General features: G+C 45.8%; 2 protein-coding genes across 9 annotated transcripts in view; one reads left to right on the top strand and one right to left on the bottom strand.

The window, feature by feature from the left end:
• Positions 1-1999: 1999 nt before the first annotated feature.
• Positions 2000-17227, top strand: part of LOC106912834 (uncharacterized) — a 38209-nt gene continuing 22981 nt past the window's right edge. For 4 of the 8 annotated variants that reach the window (XM_088003658.1, XM_088003657.1, XM_088003651.1 and 1 more), the window contains exons 1-2: positions 2003-2507; positions 11066-11152. In XM_088003658.1, coding sequence (XP_087859784.1) covers positions 2418-2507; positions 11066-11152 — 177 coding nt within the window. In that variant the 5' untranslated portion in view covers positions 2003-2417. Of the gene's footprint in view, positions 2508-11065; positions 11153-17227 lie in introns of all 8 variants that reach the window. The other 4 variants (XM_088003640.1, XM_088003636.1, XM_088003634.1 and 1 more) reach the window with 3 other exon arrangements.
• On the bottom strand, positions 15857-17225 carry LOC148160985 (uncharacterized; the record flags this gene model as incomplete). The annotated part of the gene is made up of 1 exon (XM_088003705.1): positions 15857-17225. A coding segment is annotated over one exon (1344 nt), but the record flags the coding sequence as incomplete, so codon positions are not given.

The raw sequence follows: 17227 nt of genomic DNA, 5'->3' as shown, positions 1-17227 counted from the left end.
TTTTGACTGAAAACAATCTCCCTGAAAAGTTATTTATAAATTAGTTTTGTCTTATTTCAAGTTCACTCAGATATTTGTACCTGAATCTAAACAAAAACACTTGGTGAGATTTTGTGCTTTTGCAGTTTGTTAGCTATAGAACGTTCTCCTGGCTCAGTTCATCTGTTTCTCCTTCCTGACCGCTCAGAGAGGCAGACTGCTGCTCATTACTGGTTCCGGCTCTGGTTCTGATTCTGGTGGGTGTTTTCTTTCCTCTCAGTGAAATGGAAACTTTTAAGTGTAACTAGCCCCTAGTGAAAGCTTAGGCCCGCCACCTGGCGAGTTTCACCAAATGGGGAGGAGACACTGCGGGGCGGAGCCTATAGACACCGAGGGGCGGAGCCTAGAGACAGTGAGGGGCGGAGCCTATAGACAGTGAGGGGCGGAGCCTATAGAGACCGAGGGGCGGAACCTAGAGACACTGAGGGGCGGAGCCTATAGACACAGGGCAGGAGCCTAAGAGACCGAGGGGCGGAGCCTAGATACACTGAGGGGCGGAGCCTACATACACTGAGGGGCGGAGCCTATAGACAGTGAGGGGCGGAGCCTAGAGAGACCGAGGGGCGGAGCCTAGATACACTGAGGGGCGGAGCCTAGAGACACTGAGGAGCGTGGCCAAACGTGGGGATGAGTGATGCTAAGTGAGGCTGTGGTCAGAACCAAAGAAGCATTACTGCTAACTTAGCTTTGTTGCTATATTTAGCAACTGTTCAGAAACTCCAAACTTTTTTCAAAAAATCAACTAGCAATTTTTTTTTCAAAGGACTAGGGACAATTAAACAACTTCTTTAAATAAAGCAATTAGAGACAAATGTGGTGACTTTTTTCATTAAAGCGGCTAGCAAAAACATTTGTTTGCTTTTTCAAAAAAAGTCACTGGAGACCATTTATTTTTCTACAAAAAAGCAATTTAGGTTTTTTTAAGAAGTCTCTAGTGGTAAATGTAGATGATTAATCATCATCTAAAAGTGGATTTTGAGTTTATTTTCTCTTTAACGATTCATTAGAAAGGAGCTGAATTAAACGTATGTCTCTAAATATCCATAAAACCTCATCATAAAGTCACCAGTCCACGTGGTTCCGGTTCCGAACCGTGTGGCAGAACCGGCCGTGTTTCTCTTTAAGAAGCTGCGGCCTGTTTTAGAGCTCAGTGGTCATCATTAAAAATAGCTCAGAGGTCTGAGGGGGGCTGAGCTTTCCCACTGAAACTGAATCCCTGAACGCTTCTGGAGTCCAGCAGTTGATGCTGCGTTCAGGGGAGGCTCGGAGAATCCAACACTCAGTTGCTCGCTAGAGGCGGGTGGTTTTAAATCTTTTATTCTGAACACAGAGACAAACTGGAATATTATGAAGATTAATCTACTTCATTTGGACCCAGGTTCGGATCACTTACTGACATGAATAAATATTAACGCAGTGTTGCTTTATTCTTTAATACATATACTAAAGTATTGAAATTCTTCCTGTGATGATCGGACTTTGCATAAATATTTCCTCCTCAGCAACATGAAAAGAAGGACTCCATTTAGGAAGAACCCCGCAGAACCAGAACCAGTAGGAGTTTTCATCTTCGCAGAAAACGTGGGTCAGAAAACAGAATATTAAAAAGTGGGTTTATTTCAACTGCTTTTAAAGGGAATGTGAAAGTTTGATGTCTTATTTTTATATGTCAAGATAATATTAATATAATGACAAACATATATTATTATATGAAACTATAATAATGATAATGCAGATTAACATTATTATTAAAATTATTATAAATTACGACTAGAAAGTGTTATTATTGCACAGCCAACGAACAGAAGCTGTCAATTTTTAAATAATGTTTTTATTATTATTATTATTATTATTATTACGTCACATAGTGACGTAACAGTGACAATCTCTTGTCTCCAGACCGCCAGTTGGTGAGTTTTAGCGGCGTTAATGTGGTTTACTGAATATTCCGACGGTCCGTGAAGGCACCGCGCGGTGAAGTTTTTAGTGCGGCAGGTTCGAGTCTTCCGCTGCGGCTGCGTCACGTTTCCAGACTGATGAGAGTCAGTTCAGCTCTCTGGAAAAGTTCTGGTTCTGCTTTTATTTCAGTCAGAGACCGGACCGGTTGGACTGGACCGTGAGGTCGGTGTGAGCGCAGCTTTGGGTCGCAGCGTTTCGGACTGAGCAGAACTTCGCTGCGGTTCGGAAACACAGGAAGGAGCGACTGAAAGAACGGATGTGTGACAATGAGCCGAGCCGCCGCGGTTCGTCTCTTCGGTTCCTCTGACTTGACATTTTAGAGACGCATGAGAGGCTCCAGCTGCTCTGGCCGACCCGGTTCGGATTAGTAGCGAACCGAATCGAACCGAGCTGCAGAAGACAAACACCGAGACGGAGACATGGGGACCCAGGGGACGGGACGAAAGCGATCTACCAACAAGGAGAAGTCCACCGCGGAGGACGATGCCCTCAACCTGATCGCCAGAGAGGTGAGTGGGCTTTGACTGGGCCACCAACTGCGCACAGCACCACGTGTTCTAGGTCCAAACGCCAGTTACCAGAGGCGGTTCTGGCATGACTGGGGCCCAGAGCCCCTCCTGGTGTTTACAGCAAAAAGTCATGTGACTAGTTAGCTCTGATGCTAATTAAATATATCTGTTTTAAAAATTATTTTAAAATTTGTAGTGTCGTTATAAAAACGTGTTATGAAAACTGGTAAAAATTTCAGTTGCAGCTCAAATGTTTTGAAGTGTTTATTGGTGAGTCAGGGCGCCCCCTGTCTGTTACACACAGAACTGGGTAAAAGTTAAAAGTTCTGGTTGACATGTTCTGATGATCCAAAATGTCTCCATGTTTTGACAGTTTCTCCAAAATGAGAAGTATCCCTTCAAATTTAGCACAGAGGCAGACAGTTGCCATGGAAACTAGCTGCCAATTCTGTGTGTAACAAACAGGGGGCGCCCTAAGTAACAGAATAAACATACAACTAAAACTGTTGAATCCGACACATGACCCCAGACATGATGCCGCCCTGAGTGCTGAGCCTCAGTTACTCCGACGTTTTTCTCTTCCATAAAGATGTTTTCAAAACCATTTTAACAGCTTTGGTGGTTTCCTAGAACCAGAACCGGACCGATTCTGTTCTCAGGACGCAGATCTGTGGTTCTGGTTCTGTGACCAGAAATAAAACATTTACTCAGATTTTATCTGTTCAGCTTCACATGAGAGTAAAGTTCTACCTCAGGGCTGCCGGACCCGGCCGGTTCTGCTGGAATCGGGTCGGCCCAGACCTGCTGAACGCCTGCTGCCATTTAAAAGCAGCTGCTGCGGCTCAGAACCGCTCAGGTTCTGAGCCTTCTGGGTTGTTGGGTCAGTGCCGTGAAGGGAACTGGCAGCCGAGTCCGGCTCGTGTTCCGACAGGTTCTGACTGTTGTGAAGTTCCTGACCCGTTTGGAGTCTGATGGTGGTTCTGGTTGTTCTGTTTTACCTTTGTTCTTTAGGACCTTCTGTCTTCTGTGGAGATCGGACTCGTTAAACAGAACCTGGTTTAACAGAACCATTCAGAACTGACAGTCTGTCTGTAAACGGGTCGAACCAGCAGCTGATTGAGGTCCTGCTCTCTGGGTTCTGTTGGACTCTGGTTCTGCCGGGCAGCGCCGCATTTTGCTGCTTTGTTCTCCTGCAGGGCGGTTTGGTTCTGATCAGTTCTGGACCCGGACGGCGCCATCAGCCTGAAGCATTTCCTCAGGTAAAGACCCAGAACCAGGAAGAACCAGAGTTCTGATGAACGGACCTGAGATTCAGAACCGACCCGTCAGAGACGCTTCAGATTCTTCTGGTTCCCAGAACCCTTGCTCTGCTGGGTTCTGTTGGGTTCTGCCGAGTTCTGTCGAGTTCTGCTGGGTTCTGCCGAGTTCTGTCGAGTTCTGCTGGGTTCTGTTGGGTTCTGCCAAGTTCTGTCGAGTTCTGTCGAGTTCTGCTGGGTTCTGCCGAGTTCTGTCGAGTTCTGCCGGGTTCTGTTGGGTTCCTGCTGAGAGCTTCATGGCTCTCATGCATGAGGCCCGAACAGAACCTGTGGGATTAACCTGGGCCGGTCTGAAGGAAGAACCGGTTCCCTCTGAGGTTCTGACGGGTCGGAATGTCGGCGCTGATGACTCGGCCCGTTCTGCTGAAGAGCTTTAAAAATAGACGGGCCCAACGGGTCAGCTGCTGCCGCCGCCGCATTTAGACCTGAGGGGAACAGGTGGGAAACCAGCCATGTTTATACCACTTTACCCCGACTCCGGTCTGTCTGTCTAGTCAAAGTCCGGTTTGGTTGTGAGGTGTGAATTGACCTCTGACCTCTGGTCCTCCAGACCTCGGTCTGGCTTCAGTTTGAATGTGAATGCCAAGCGGACCGGAGACCGCTCCAAAAGCAGGAAGTGGACTACAGCACAGGGCATTCTGGGTAACTACAACCAAAGCTAATGTGCTAGCCTAGCGCTAGCAGCAGAAATGGCTCCTGGTCTTTAGCCTAAAGAGAAATCCTCCAACCGCTAAAATCTAACGCCTCCATCTTGTTTCCATCTGGTGAAGAAGGAAGTTGCTCTCAGTGTCTTCAGAGGTTTTTGTGTCGTTTCCTTCAGTGGGTCTTGGTGCAGCGCCCCCACAGGCCAGGAGGGGAACAGGTTGCTCAGAGGGTTTGGTTGTGAGGCCTAATAATCTCTTATCTGGTTCCTAAATTTTGATAATCTAATTCAAACCGGACTTTATTCCACTTTCTCACATCTGGATCAAAGTTACTGAGTTCTTTTAGTTTTAATCGTCAGTTTTATTAAATTTAAAAGTTCTGAAGGTTTTCTGATCTGGATTTCAGTTGTCTAGATTGCTAGATATCTTTTTGTTTCTTGCATCACTCAGTAATAATCTCATGCTTAACAACTGTTTGCTGTAGTCAGTGCAGATCTGAGGTCAGTTTTACATCCTGCTGCTGCTGCTACATCGTCTGGCCGCAGTGGTTCTGTTTGGGTCATGAAGAACTGAGCAGAACTTCTCCCGGGGCCTCATGTGCGCCGCCGTATTTTACACACAAGTCAGCATGTATGAAAATGAACGTGGCGTGGAAATGTGCGTAAATATATGCAAACTTTTGACCTGCCGTTAAAATGTGTGGCAGTAATGTAAAACTTTCTCACAATAAAAAGTCAAAACTCACATAAATGCACTGAAACCTGACGACATTCAGTCATTTAGACCAAGAATCATCAAACCCGATGATGTTCACACTTCAATACTTTATTGTATTGAATACAGTGAAACTGAACCATATTCATCCTCAGACAAAAACCCAACACACACAACATAAAGGGAATAAAAACAACGGATGTGAAAACCTCCTCCAGTGCAAATAATCTGATGTAACGTTGGTCTGTGCGCCAAAGCGCATGAAATGCATAATGAGGTAATTTCATCCTGACTGAGAAACCACCATTGAAATATATATGTATAACAATTATTATTATAAATACTATACTGCTACAAACAGGGGGCCGTTGCCATGGCTACTGCTTCATGTGGCGGCAGACTTCTGGGTATTTATACTAGTTTACATTAATATGTATTTTATGACCAGCAGCTGCTCTGTTTCTGTAAACTGGGATGAATAAAGCTGTGAGCCAACAGATGGCTTTTTTGAGTTCTAAATTTGTCCTAGTCCAAGTTTTAGTGTGAAAACTGCAGGGTGTTTGATGCAGGAGGCTGTAGGTTCAGATTTAGTTTGGTGTTAAAATGCAGAACCTTCAAATTCCCCTTCAGCTTTTCCTGCTTAAACCAAGATGGCGGCCGGCTAGCAAAACTGCATCTGGAAGAAGGACAATGTGATGATGAGTTCTCCCGGTCCGACCCGGTCCGACCCGGCCTGGTTAATCTTTAATGCTCAGGGCTGAACAAACAGCCATTCTGCTAATCTTTAACCGGTCCGGTTCTTCCTGGAACCGTCAGCGATTCCCATCAAACCTCCATGAAGCGTTTTGACTCCTGGCTGACAGAACCGCCTGTTACTTCCTGACCCGCTCAGGGTTCTGGCTGCGGCTCGGCTCCTTAAAAGGAAGCGCAGCCTCTGACTGTTTCCTCTGGGTGACATCACCTTGGGCTCGGCCGCGCAGATTGCTATCGCTAACTACTTCCTGTTTGTTGAGCGTGGAGGAGTTTTGTCCTGAAGGAGGGCGGGGGGACCGGTTTGTTTCTCACAGCTTCAGCTGGCCGGATCTCAGAACCGGTCCAGAACTGGTCATGTTGGTCTGTTTGTTCAGATTCCAGCAGAGCAAATGCCACTGATGAAGATGCTAACTGGAGATTTCCTCTTTTAGACTCTCTGAAATGCTACAAAATGAGTGACATCATCTGATATCTACGTTAATTCAGATTTAATATCGTTCATTTCTAGCTGGAACCAAATCATGTTGGACCTGTGGACCGAATCTCACTCAGAACCTCTAACAGAACCGGTCGCCTGGCCTCCTGTCAGCTGGTTCACAAGAATATTTGTGAATTACTGTAAATAAATTCTTGTTCTTCAGTGAAACATTTTAAAATGTTGAAGTTCAACATTTTTCACATGATCATGTGATGAAGATTCACTTCTAGTCCTGGTGCTTTGTTTCTGTCAAGATATGAAAATAAAATCTAAATCTACAGATGCGACAGTGGAATCAGAACCAGTCAGTATTGATAACCAGCAGCTGGTTCTGAAATCACTCGTTTCTCTTTGTGTCAGCTGTCGGCGCCGGTCCGTTTTGGTCGGTCAGTGTGGCGTTCATCTGGGTCCAGATCCAGCTGCTCTGACGGCCGGTGTGTCGGACTCGTCTCTCCATCTGAGAAAAACAGATTTTATCAGTGAGCTGCTGGTTTCCTCTCTGGAGGGCAGCCGTCCTGCTAAATGAGAGCGGTTCTGATGAACTCGGTCCGATGTAGGTCGGTATAAATAGCGGCAGAACCGGCCCAGATAGCTTCATCTTTCTGATCAGAAACAGGTGAAACCAACTTCCTGGTTCAGGAGGAGACCAGCTGGACGATCCAGTCCGACCACATGCTGAGGTCCGGAAGCTTCCTGGTTCTGGTTTGTCCGTCCTGTTGGACCTCATGTCCTCTCTCTGTCCTGTCTCCATTTCCAGTCTGGATGCTGTGAATCCGTCAGCGACACAATAATCTAATTGACCACATTTCATCCGTCGCCTCCTGCTGGCTGCTGATTCTCCAGTCCGACACCAAGAACAGTTCATGCAGATGTAACAGCAGGAATGTTGCTGGAGCTCTGAGCTGCACAAAGCTACAGTAACTCACATGGTTCCTAACCTCCATGTTTTTCGTCCACTTTTAGAGACTGAAACGTCTCAATGGAGCAAAAATCACCAAGAAGTCATCATTCGATGAAAAACATCAAAACTCAAAGTAAACACACTGATGCAGTTCAGTTGGACAGAGTTTCTCATCTCGTTTTCCAGCTGTGATTTAACCAAACTGCTGGGCCGGAACCGGACCGGGTTCTGAAGGACGGGATGAGAACCGGATCATTTTTCTGTTAAACTCCTCCTGATGACAGGAGATGTGAATCGGTGCGACATAAACTGAACTATAAAGGGTCAAAGAAGAAAAACGCAGTGCTGCTTCTGTTTCTGCTCCCATCAATAAATGGGAGAAAATGAACGTTGAAACCATAAATTCATAATAAATTGATTTTATTTAAACTCATAAACCTCATTAACCTAAACGTTGATCGTCTCCTGGCTACACCTGAAATCAGCAGCAAAAGATTATTTCAGTCAGTTTGTTTGGGGAAGTTTATTAAACTTTTTTATTTTATCTAAATATTTTATGAAATATCTTTCCTCCCAGAAATATTATGTTATCCATGGCAGTAATCTAATCTAATCTAATCTAATCTAAAATGTAAAGTTCCAAGAGAAGCAATGAAATAAAAGATTAAAATATATCAGCCGTGTAGCTTAATGTTTATTTACGACTAATGAAGAATCTTTGAATTTGTATTGAATCTTCATCACAACAGCAGGTAAAACTGTTTGTAAAAGTAATAAGATAATATAAACGTTAAACAGTGACGGCAGAAATGCAGATATTTTTGGAAAACATCCTCAGAACCGCTGCTGGTTTTTAGACCAAAACATTTTATCTTCTCAAACCTTCAACCTGTACTGAACGGTTCTGGTTATGCTGGAGGTTTCTTCCTGTTTAAAGATGAGTTTTTTTCTCTACTGTCGCCCCCTGCTGGTCAGGAGGAGTGAATGCTGCAAGTGAACGACTCCATGCTCAGCTGGGATCCCTTTGAAAACTTTTTAAACTAATTGAATAAAACAAACTTGGAATGACGTGATTTTTCTGAAATGAGTTTTTTAGTAAAGTGCCTCGAGACGACATGTTACTGGTGCTTTAGAAATAAACTGAATTTAAATACATTTTCAAATGAGAGGAAAACGTTCTGCTTCAGGACTGAAACATTTCAAGGAGGTTTTCTGCTGTGATGAAGGCTGTTGCCTAATATCTTCTATCATCGTTTGTTAAATAAGAGGAACTAAAAGATGAGTCAATAAACCGAATGTGTAAATTTCCTTCCTGAACTGTGAAAGTGGGTCGTTTTATTCTTCTTGTATTTACTTTCTCACACCTGTAGCTGTTTTTAAGCAGCTGGATCTGACAGGTTACTGAAACACGCTTCATGCTTGGAGTTTAAATGAGAATCATTTCCAGGTCTGATCTGATCAGGTTGATCCACCTGACCCACAGGTGTGAGATCATTAAATGATTTGTTAAAGTTTCCACTGCAGCTTTAATTCTCTCTCTTTGACCTCATGACCTTCATGAAGTTTGGATCTGTTCAGATTTCCTAACAGGCTGAAGCACGATGAGCCAGACCTAAATATCATCAGAGTTTCTACATGTTGCTGCAGGTTTCAGTTTGCATCACCTTCATGTTGGGAGTTTATATAAAAGAGTTAAAGCCGATGATGATGATGCCATGTTTACTGCATTGTTCCTGCTGCTACTTAAGAAAATATTTGCAGAGCGTTTACTCCCCATTCCAGCAGCTGCAGTCGGCCTCAGGTTTCTATTTTTAGTCCAGTGTGTGACTGGAAGGAGGTCGGCCTTTATCAGGCTGCAGTGAAAGCTCTTCAACATGGACGCTATTAAAGGCAGCGCTAATTACCGGCCGCCTGGCGGCGACGGGGGCGGCTCTTCACTGCTGCTTCATTCTGCAGAATGAGACGTTTTAATAAACAGAAAACTGTCCATCCATTTTCTAACACCCTTGGTGGGTCAGGAGCTGCTGCTGCCTCTGCAGCTAACGTTTTGGGTGAGAGGCGGGGTCACCTGGACAGGTCACAGGGCAACACACAACCACACACACACCCCCGCACACACACACACACACACACACACACCGAGGGACAATTTAGAGATGCGCCTTGCACAGGGAGAACTACCAACTGCGCCACTGTCCTGCCATGTATTAACATGTTTAGATATAATTTAGCTGTGAACTCAGGTTAAAGTGACTGGTGCTGCTGTGAGATCATGGCACGACTCCACCTGATGTTCTTCTTCTGTGGTTCTTCAGAAGTTGAAACTTAAATGATTTATGACTGGTTAACATTTTGGACTAAATATGTTTTAGTTTTCTAATTAATCTAAAGGTTGTTGTTTGTGAGATGTAAAAACAAATAATTACATCAATAACTGTCTGTATTATATTTTTCACATACAGAGGTCACCATTTTATCACCTGCATGCAATGCATTCTGGGCCAATTTTGTGGCCAGGTTACAGTCAACTGGAGGCAGTTAGCTAAATGCTTGAAGGTTTAGAGGCTAACAAGGGAAACAAAACATCTGGAAGGAGACAAACTGCTCAAAGTGTTCAAGGGCCGCTAACAACTTTTGAAACAAGCTAGCATGATCGGCTAGTGGACTACTATTCACTGTGTTAGCAGGAGCTAGCTCCACTAGCAAAAGCTAAGCCCATTAGCATGAGCTAACTCCACTAGCATGAGCTAACTCCACTAGCATGAGCTAACTCCACTAGCATGAGCTAACTCCACTAGCAGGAGCTAACTCCAGTAGCAGGAGCTAAGTCCACCAGCAGGAGCTAAGTCCACCAGCAGGAGCTAAGTCCACCAGCAGGAGCTAACTCTACCAGCAGGAGCTAACTCTACCAGCAGGAGCTAAGTCCATTAGCTAGAACTAAACACTACTAATTAAATTCAAATCAGTTTATTTCAATAGCCCCACCAGGTCACATGTTGTCTTGATGCATTTTATTAAAAAATTATTTAACTTCAATCATTTCTTCTAATTTATTCTAATTATCAATCAGAGCATCAAGTTCATTATTCAAATTAGCATAAAATGTTTGTTTTGAGGAAAACCAGCAGAGCATCACTCCTCCTGACCAGCAGGGGGCAACATGGGAGAGGAAATCACCCCGGTAACAGGAAGAAACCTCCAGCAGAACCAGAACCAGAACCAGTACCTTCGGCCGCCTGGAGGTTACAGAAGAACTGAACCAGGAGAAATTTCTGTTAATGAATGTAAAAGTTTAAACACAGAAACACCAAAGTTAGGATGACTGAACCAGACGAAGCTGGGTTTTTATCTCTGTTCTGCTTTCAGCCGATTCTGAGTGAGAAACGTCTCACTGGCCGGTGGGGGCAGAAGGGCGGGGGCAATAGTGGAGGCATTAGAGCCACCGCCTTGAGCCCAGCGGCTGAAACCACCGACCGCAGAGAGAGAGGAAGGAAATGCTCACACACACACACTCACTCACACACACTCTCTCTCTGAGACGTCCTTTTAAGGGAAAAAGTCTCTCTGGGTTATGAATTCTGCAGAGAGGAGAAAAACAGAAACAAGTTTAAAACATGAAGCAGAGCACTGACCTTTGACCCCTGGCCCAGCCAATCAAAATTGGTCCCAATCGTTCTCAGTTGCTCTCAGTTACCCCCAGTCACCCCCCTGTTCTCACCAGTCTCTCTCTCTCTCTCTCTCTCTCTCTGCAGGCAGAGGCCAGGCTGGCGGCGAAGCGAGCGGCCCGGGCCGAAGCACGGGAGATCCGGATGAAGGAGCTGGAGCGGCAGCAGAAAGAGGTAACCGGGTTGATCAGAACCAAAAATTAATTATGACCCAAGACACAACAGATCCCACAACTTCCTGTCTGTTAAAGGAACTGCTTCCTGTCTGTTAAAGGAACTGCTTCCTGTCTGTTAAAGGAACTGCTTCCTGTCTGTTAAAGGAACTGCTTCCTGTCTGTTAAAGGAACTGCTTCCTGTCTGTTAAAGGAACTGCTTCCTGCCTGTTAAAGGAACTGCTTCCTGCCTGTTAAAGGAACTGCTTCCTGCCTGTTAAAGGAACTGCTTCCTGCCTGTTAAAGGAACTGCTTCCTGCCTGTTAAAGGAACTGCTTCCTGCCTGTTAAAGGAACTGCTTCCTGCCTGTTAAAGGAACTGCTTCCTGTCTGTTAAAGGAACTGCTTCCTGCCTGTTAAAGGAACTGCTTCCTGTCTGTTAAAGGAACTGCTTCCTGCCTGTTAAAGGAACTGCTTCCTGCCTGTTAAAGGAACTGCTTCCTGCCTGTTAAAGGAACTGCTTCCTGCCTGTTAAAGGAACTGCTTCCTGCCTGTTAAAGGAACTGCTTCCTGCCTGTTAAAGGAACTGCTTCCTGTCTGTTAAAGGAACTGCTTCCTGCCTGTTAAAGGAACTGCTTCCTGCCTGTTAAAGGAACTGCTTCCTGCCTGTTAAAGGAACTGCTTCCTGTCTGTTAAAGGAACTGCTTCCTGCCTGTTAAAGGAACTGCTTCCTGCCTGTTAAAGGAACTGCTTCCTGCCTGTTAAAGGAACTGCTTCCTGTCTGTTAAAGGAACTGCTTCCTGTCTGTTAAAGGAACTGCTTCCTGCCTGTTAAAGGAACTGCTTCCTGCCTGTTAAAGGAACTGCTTCCTGTCTGTTAAAGGAACTGCTTCCTGCCTGTTAAAGGAACTGCTTCCTGCCTGTTAAAGGAACTGCTTCCTGCCTGTTAAAGGAACTGCTTCCTGTCTGTTAAAGGAACTGCTTCCTGCCTGTTAAAGGAACTGCTTCCTGTCTGTTAAAGGAACTGCTTCCTGTCTGTTAAAGGAACTGCTTCCTGCCTGTTAAAGGAACTGCTTCCTGTCTGTTAAAGGAACTGCTTCCTGCCTGTTAAAGGAACTGCTTCCTGCCTGTTAAAGGAACTGCTTCCTGTCTGTTAAAGGAACTGCTTCCTGCCTGTTAAAGGAACTGCTTCCTGTCTGTTAAAGGAACTGCTTCCTGTCTGTTAAAGGAGCTGCTCAATAAAATCATCATGTTGTTAAAATGCTGCTCTGTCTGATTAAAGCAGCAGGATTCCAGGATTCTGATTGGTTCAGGATTTAATGTGACAGAAAAAAAAGTAGCAGCAATTTGAAAAGTGTGGCATGTATTTATATTTAACTCAGTCAGGCTGGATTGAAAACATCTGAAGACAGAAGTTTTCAAGTCTTCCTACAGATTCTCAGTGAAATTCAGTCTGGACTTTGACTAGGCCATTTTAGCCCTTCTAATCCATCCCATAGTATCTCTGGTTGAACCTCCACCTGCTCTCAGCTCTGCTGCAGGTTTTCCTCCAGGATTCTCTTAGTTTATCTCCATCCATCTTCCCACAGCATGATGCTGCCACCGCCATGTTTCACCACAGGGACGTTATTCTCTACTTCCACATGCTTGCTCTCTCCCCAACATGGCTTCCGATAAACTAACTTGTTATATTTATAACAACCTGGCTGCCAGGCTGCAGGTGCAGACGGATTGTCCCACCTGAGCTGAGCAGCTCTGCTGCTCCTCCAGAGAGGCCGTGCTCCTCTGGGCTGCTTCTCAAATATGACATTGCAAAAACTTGATGAAAACAGCAAAATTAAAAATATCTTCCACAATTAAACTGAGCAAAAAGTTTCTATGTTGAGGTGGTTTCTGCTTTTTCCTAAAAGTTTTAGATCCACTAACATCTCTCTCTCTTTCTCTGTATCTCTCTCTCTTTCTCGCTCTCTCTCCACATCTCTCTGTCTCTCTCTCTTTCTCTGTCTCTCTCTGTCTCTCTCTCTTTCTCTGTATCTCTCTCTCTTTCTCGCTCTCTCTCCACATCTCTCTGTCTCTCTCTTTCTCTGTCTCTCTCTCTCTCTCTCTCTTTCTCTGTATCTCTCTCTCTTTCTCGCTCTCTCTCCAAATCTCTCTGTCTCTCTCTCTTTCTCTGTATCTCTCTCTCTTTCTCGCTCTCTCTCCAAATCTCTCTGTCTCTCTCTCTTTCTCTGTCTCTCTCTCTCTTTCTCTGTCTCTCTCTCTCTTTCTCTGTATCTCTCTCTTTCTCGCTCTCTCTCTTTCTCTCTCTCTCTCTTTCTCTGTATCTCTCTCTTTCTCGCTCTCTCTCTTTCTCTCTCTCCATCTCTCTCTCCCTCTGTGTCCCTCCATCCGGCGGCGTGCCCAGGTCGCCGTCTGGTTTGTGTTTGCGATTACAACCAGCTAAGAATATCTGAGGAGGAGGAGCAGCAGGATGAAGGTCTCTGCTGCTGCTCAGTGAAAAACGAGACAAAAGATCAGAAATTAAAAAACATCGACTGCTGAAGGGAAACTCAGACTTCATAAATACCTGCTATAATCTGATTAGGGACGATTGATTAATCAGATTAATCGATTACAGAAAAACACAGAATGACAAACATTCAGATTAAAACCTTAATCTGTAAATCCTCTGGTTTCAGTTTCATCCGGTTCACATTCAGGGAAATTAATCCTCTATTAATCACATTTTGCATCCAGTTATTAATCAGTTGATCAACAGTTTTCATAATAATGTCAGAAGGATTATTTCACTGAAGCAACTGTTGACTTTCAGCCAACAAAATGTTTTTGTCATTTGAAACAAGAATTTATTTATTTCCACCTTTTAGTGTTTTTATATTATACAGAATAAATTTCATTTATTGATTCAATGAAAAATTTGCAGAATGTGGCAACTTTTTAAATCCGATTAATGATCAGAATAATGGATTAATGATCAGTTTATTGGTCACAGCGTTCTCTCCGGTCGGAGCGGTGAATCTGTTCTGCTCCATAGACACTTCAGGTCCGATTAGTTCTGTTGGTTAAGCCGGGCCGGGCCGGGCCGGGCCGCGTGTGACCCGTAAACCTTTTAGCCGAGTTTTAAAGCAGATTAGCGGCTGCGCTTTAGCCCTGATTGTTGTTGCCGTGGCGATGGCTCCAGATCTCCCAGCAGCCTCTGGCCGTCGAGGCGTAGCGGCGAGCCCAGACCGGCCGGGGCGCTGACCTCTGACCCCTGCAGGACGGCCGGGCGGCGGCTGACGGGGCGGGGGCTGCGGGCGGCCCTCGGCGCGCGGCCCCGGGTCCCTCTGCTCAGGAAGGGAACTGCGGTGAGTGGAGCGGAGGAGGACCGGTAGAACCTCACGGCTGGTTCTGGTTCTGCTGAACCGGGTCGCTTTGGTTTAGGTTAATCTGCTGGAAAGTGTGGGAATGGCTCGAGTTTCATCAGCAGACCGGGTCCGGTCCAGTTTCAGGACCAGGTCCGGTCCTGTAACTGGACCGGTTCAGACAGACCACAGGCTGTTTTCTGGTTTACTGGTCCAGTCGGGTCCTCCAGCAGGTCGGCTCTAAATCTGGATTAAAGTCCTGGATGCTGTGATGGAAAAGCTGCGGTGGGTCGGAACCTGCTGGGTCGGGTCGGAACCTGCTGGGTCGGGTCAGCGCCGGTTCTGGAGGTCTGACTTCGAGAAACAACTGAAGGAAACTTTGGTTGATGTTTTTATTTTCCTCCAGCGATTCAGAACGACGTCTCTGTTTAGCTGCAGCTAACGATTAATTTACTGATCGATTGATCGATCAGTCAGATAGAAATAATCAATCTGCAGGTTTTTCATTTCAGCCTCTTTTCTATATTATAAATACATTAAAAGATAAATAAACTAATTCATTTGTTTTATTGAAGAAGAAAACAAACATGTTGTAACAGGAACATTGAAACGGAGTGGAGCTGATTATTGATTATCTGCTGTTTGTACTCCTGTTCACTAAATCAGATGAGAATTATTTTAATAATCTGTTAATCATTTCAGCCCTTCATAAATATCAATTTGGGGGTAAAGGTCATCTGTCTGACCAGTGCGACTCCACAGGCTTGAGTTAGCAGGTCAAAGGTCATGACCCTGAACCAGTGAGGCTGAGTTGAAGGAAGAAGTTTCTTCTCTCTAGAAACAAGATGGCCGCCGCACTGAGGTTAGCAGAGCTGCTTCTGGATTGGGGCGTCCAAACTGTACGGGCCGAAAACACTGATTCAAAACTTCTGACGGGTCAAGAAAATAATCAATGAAATTAAATCAAGGAAATGTCTCCATTTTCAGTTTTGTAGGAGGTTTTTCATCGTAGATCCAAAACGTAGAAATAATTCAGCATGTTTTCTGTTTTAAACCAAACCTGCTGCTGTAAATGAAAGAAAACAATAATTTGACCCTGATTAGGAACAAAGTTTAATGAACTACTTTGTCCAGTTCGGGGGACAACATTGTCTCGGGGCCACAAACGGCCCTCGGGCCGCTCTTTGGACACCCCTGAGACGAGTCCAGAGATATTGGACCAAGATGGAGGAAACCAGACACAGCAGATCAGCTGAAAATGTCCTAGTCAAAGTCCAGACCAAGCTGAGCAGAAACTGTATCACTGATGCAGCAGGTTACAGGATGGAAATTCACCAGGTGCTGGTTCTGTGGAGGTTTGAACCCAACAGAACCCAACCAAGTCTCTCAGGTTGCTCCTCGTTGTTTCTTCACATACCTGAGAAATTCAGAAGCGAATCTAGAATGTTTCTACAGGGACCCTGATACATCCTCCATGTTCTCATTGCTTCTCCCTGTTCCCTCCTTCCTGTTCTCTTTTCCCTCCTTCCTGTTCCCTTTCTCTCCTCCCTGCTCCCTCCTCCCTGTTCATGTTCCCTCCTTCCTGTTCCCTTTTCCCTCCTTCCTGTTCCCTTTCTCTCCTCCCTGTTCCCTCCTTCCTGTTCCCTCCTTCCTGTTCCCTTTCTCTCCTCCCTGTTCCCTTTTCCCTCCTTCCTGTTCCCTTTTACCTTCTTCCTGTTCCCTCCTCCCTGTTCCTGTTCCCTCCTCCGTTCCTGTTCCCTTCTCCCTGTTCCTGTTCCCTCCTCCCTATTCCTGTTCCCTCCTCCGTTCCTGTTCCCTCCTTCCTGTTCCCTTTTCCCTCCTTCCTGTTCCCTTTTCCCTCCTCCCTGATCCTGTTCCCTTCTATCTGTTCCCTCCTCCCTGTTCCTGTTCCCTCCTTCCTGTTCCCTCCTCCCTGTTCCTGTTCCCTCCTTCCTGTTCCCTCCTCCCTGTTCCTGTTCCCTCCTTCCTGTTCCCTCCTCCCTGTTCCTTCCTCCTTCCCTCCTTCCTGTTCTCTCCTCTGTTCCTGTTCCCTCCTTCCTGTTCCCTTTTCCCTCTTCCCTGTTCACTACTCCCATTTCTTGTTCCTTCCTTCCTGTTCCCTTTTCCCTCCTCCCTGATCCTGTTCCCTTCTTCCTATTCCCTCCTCCGTGTTCCTGTTCCCTCCTCCGTGTTCCTGTTCCCTCCTCCGTGTTCCTGTTCCCTCCTCCGTGTTCCTGTTCCCTCCTTCGTGTTCCTGTTCCCTCCTCCCTGTTCCTGTTCCCTTCTTCCTGTTCCCTCCTTCGTGTTCCTGTTCCCTCCTCCCTGTTCCTGTTCCCTCCTCCGTGTTCCTGTTCCCTCCTCCGTGTTCCTGTTCCCTCCTCCGTGTTCCTGTTCCCTCCTTCGTGTTCCTGTTCCCTCCTCCCTGTTCCTGTTCCCTTCTTCCTGTTCCCTCCTTCGTGTTCCTGTTCCCTCCTCCCTGTTCCTGTTCCCTCCTCCGTGTTCCTGTTCCCTCCTCCGTGTTCCTGTTCCCTCCTCCGTGTTCCTGTTCCCTCCTTCGTGTTCCTGTTCCCTCCTCCCTGTTCCTGTTCCCTTCTTCCTGTTCCCTCCTTCGTGTTCCTGTTCCCTCCTCCCTGTTCCTGTTCCCTCCTCCCTGTTCCTGTTCCCTCCTCCGTGTTCCTGTTCCCTCCTCCGTGTTCCTGTTCCCTCCTTCGTGTTCCTGTTCCCTCCTCCCTGTTCCCTCTTTCCTGGCCTCTGT

This window comes from Poecilia mexicana, unplaced genomic scaffold (genome assembly GCF_051168715.1).
Source record: "Poecilia mexicana isolate PSO_F unplaced genomic scaffold, ASM5116871v1 scaffold_2, whole genome shotgun sequence".
Lineage (NCBI taxonomy): Eukaryota > Metazoa > Chordata > Actinopteri > Cyprinodontiformes > Poeciliidae > Poecilia > Poecilia mexicana.
Note: the sequence above shows the minus strand (reverse complement) of the source record. Positions and strands in the feature narration are given on the sequence as shown.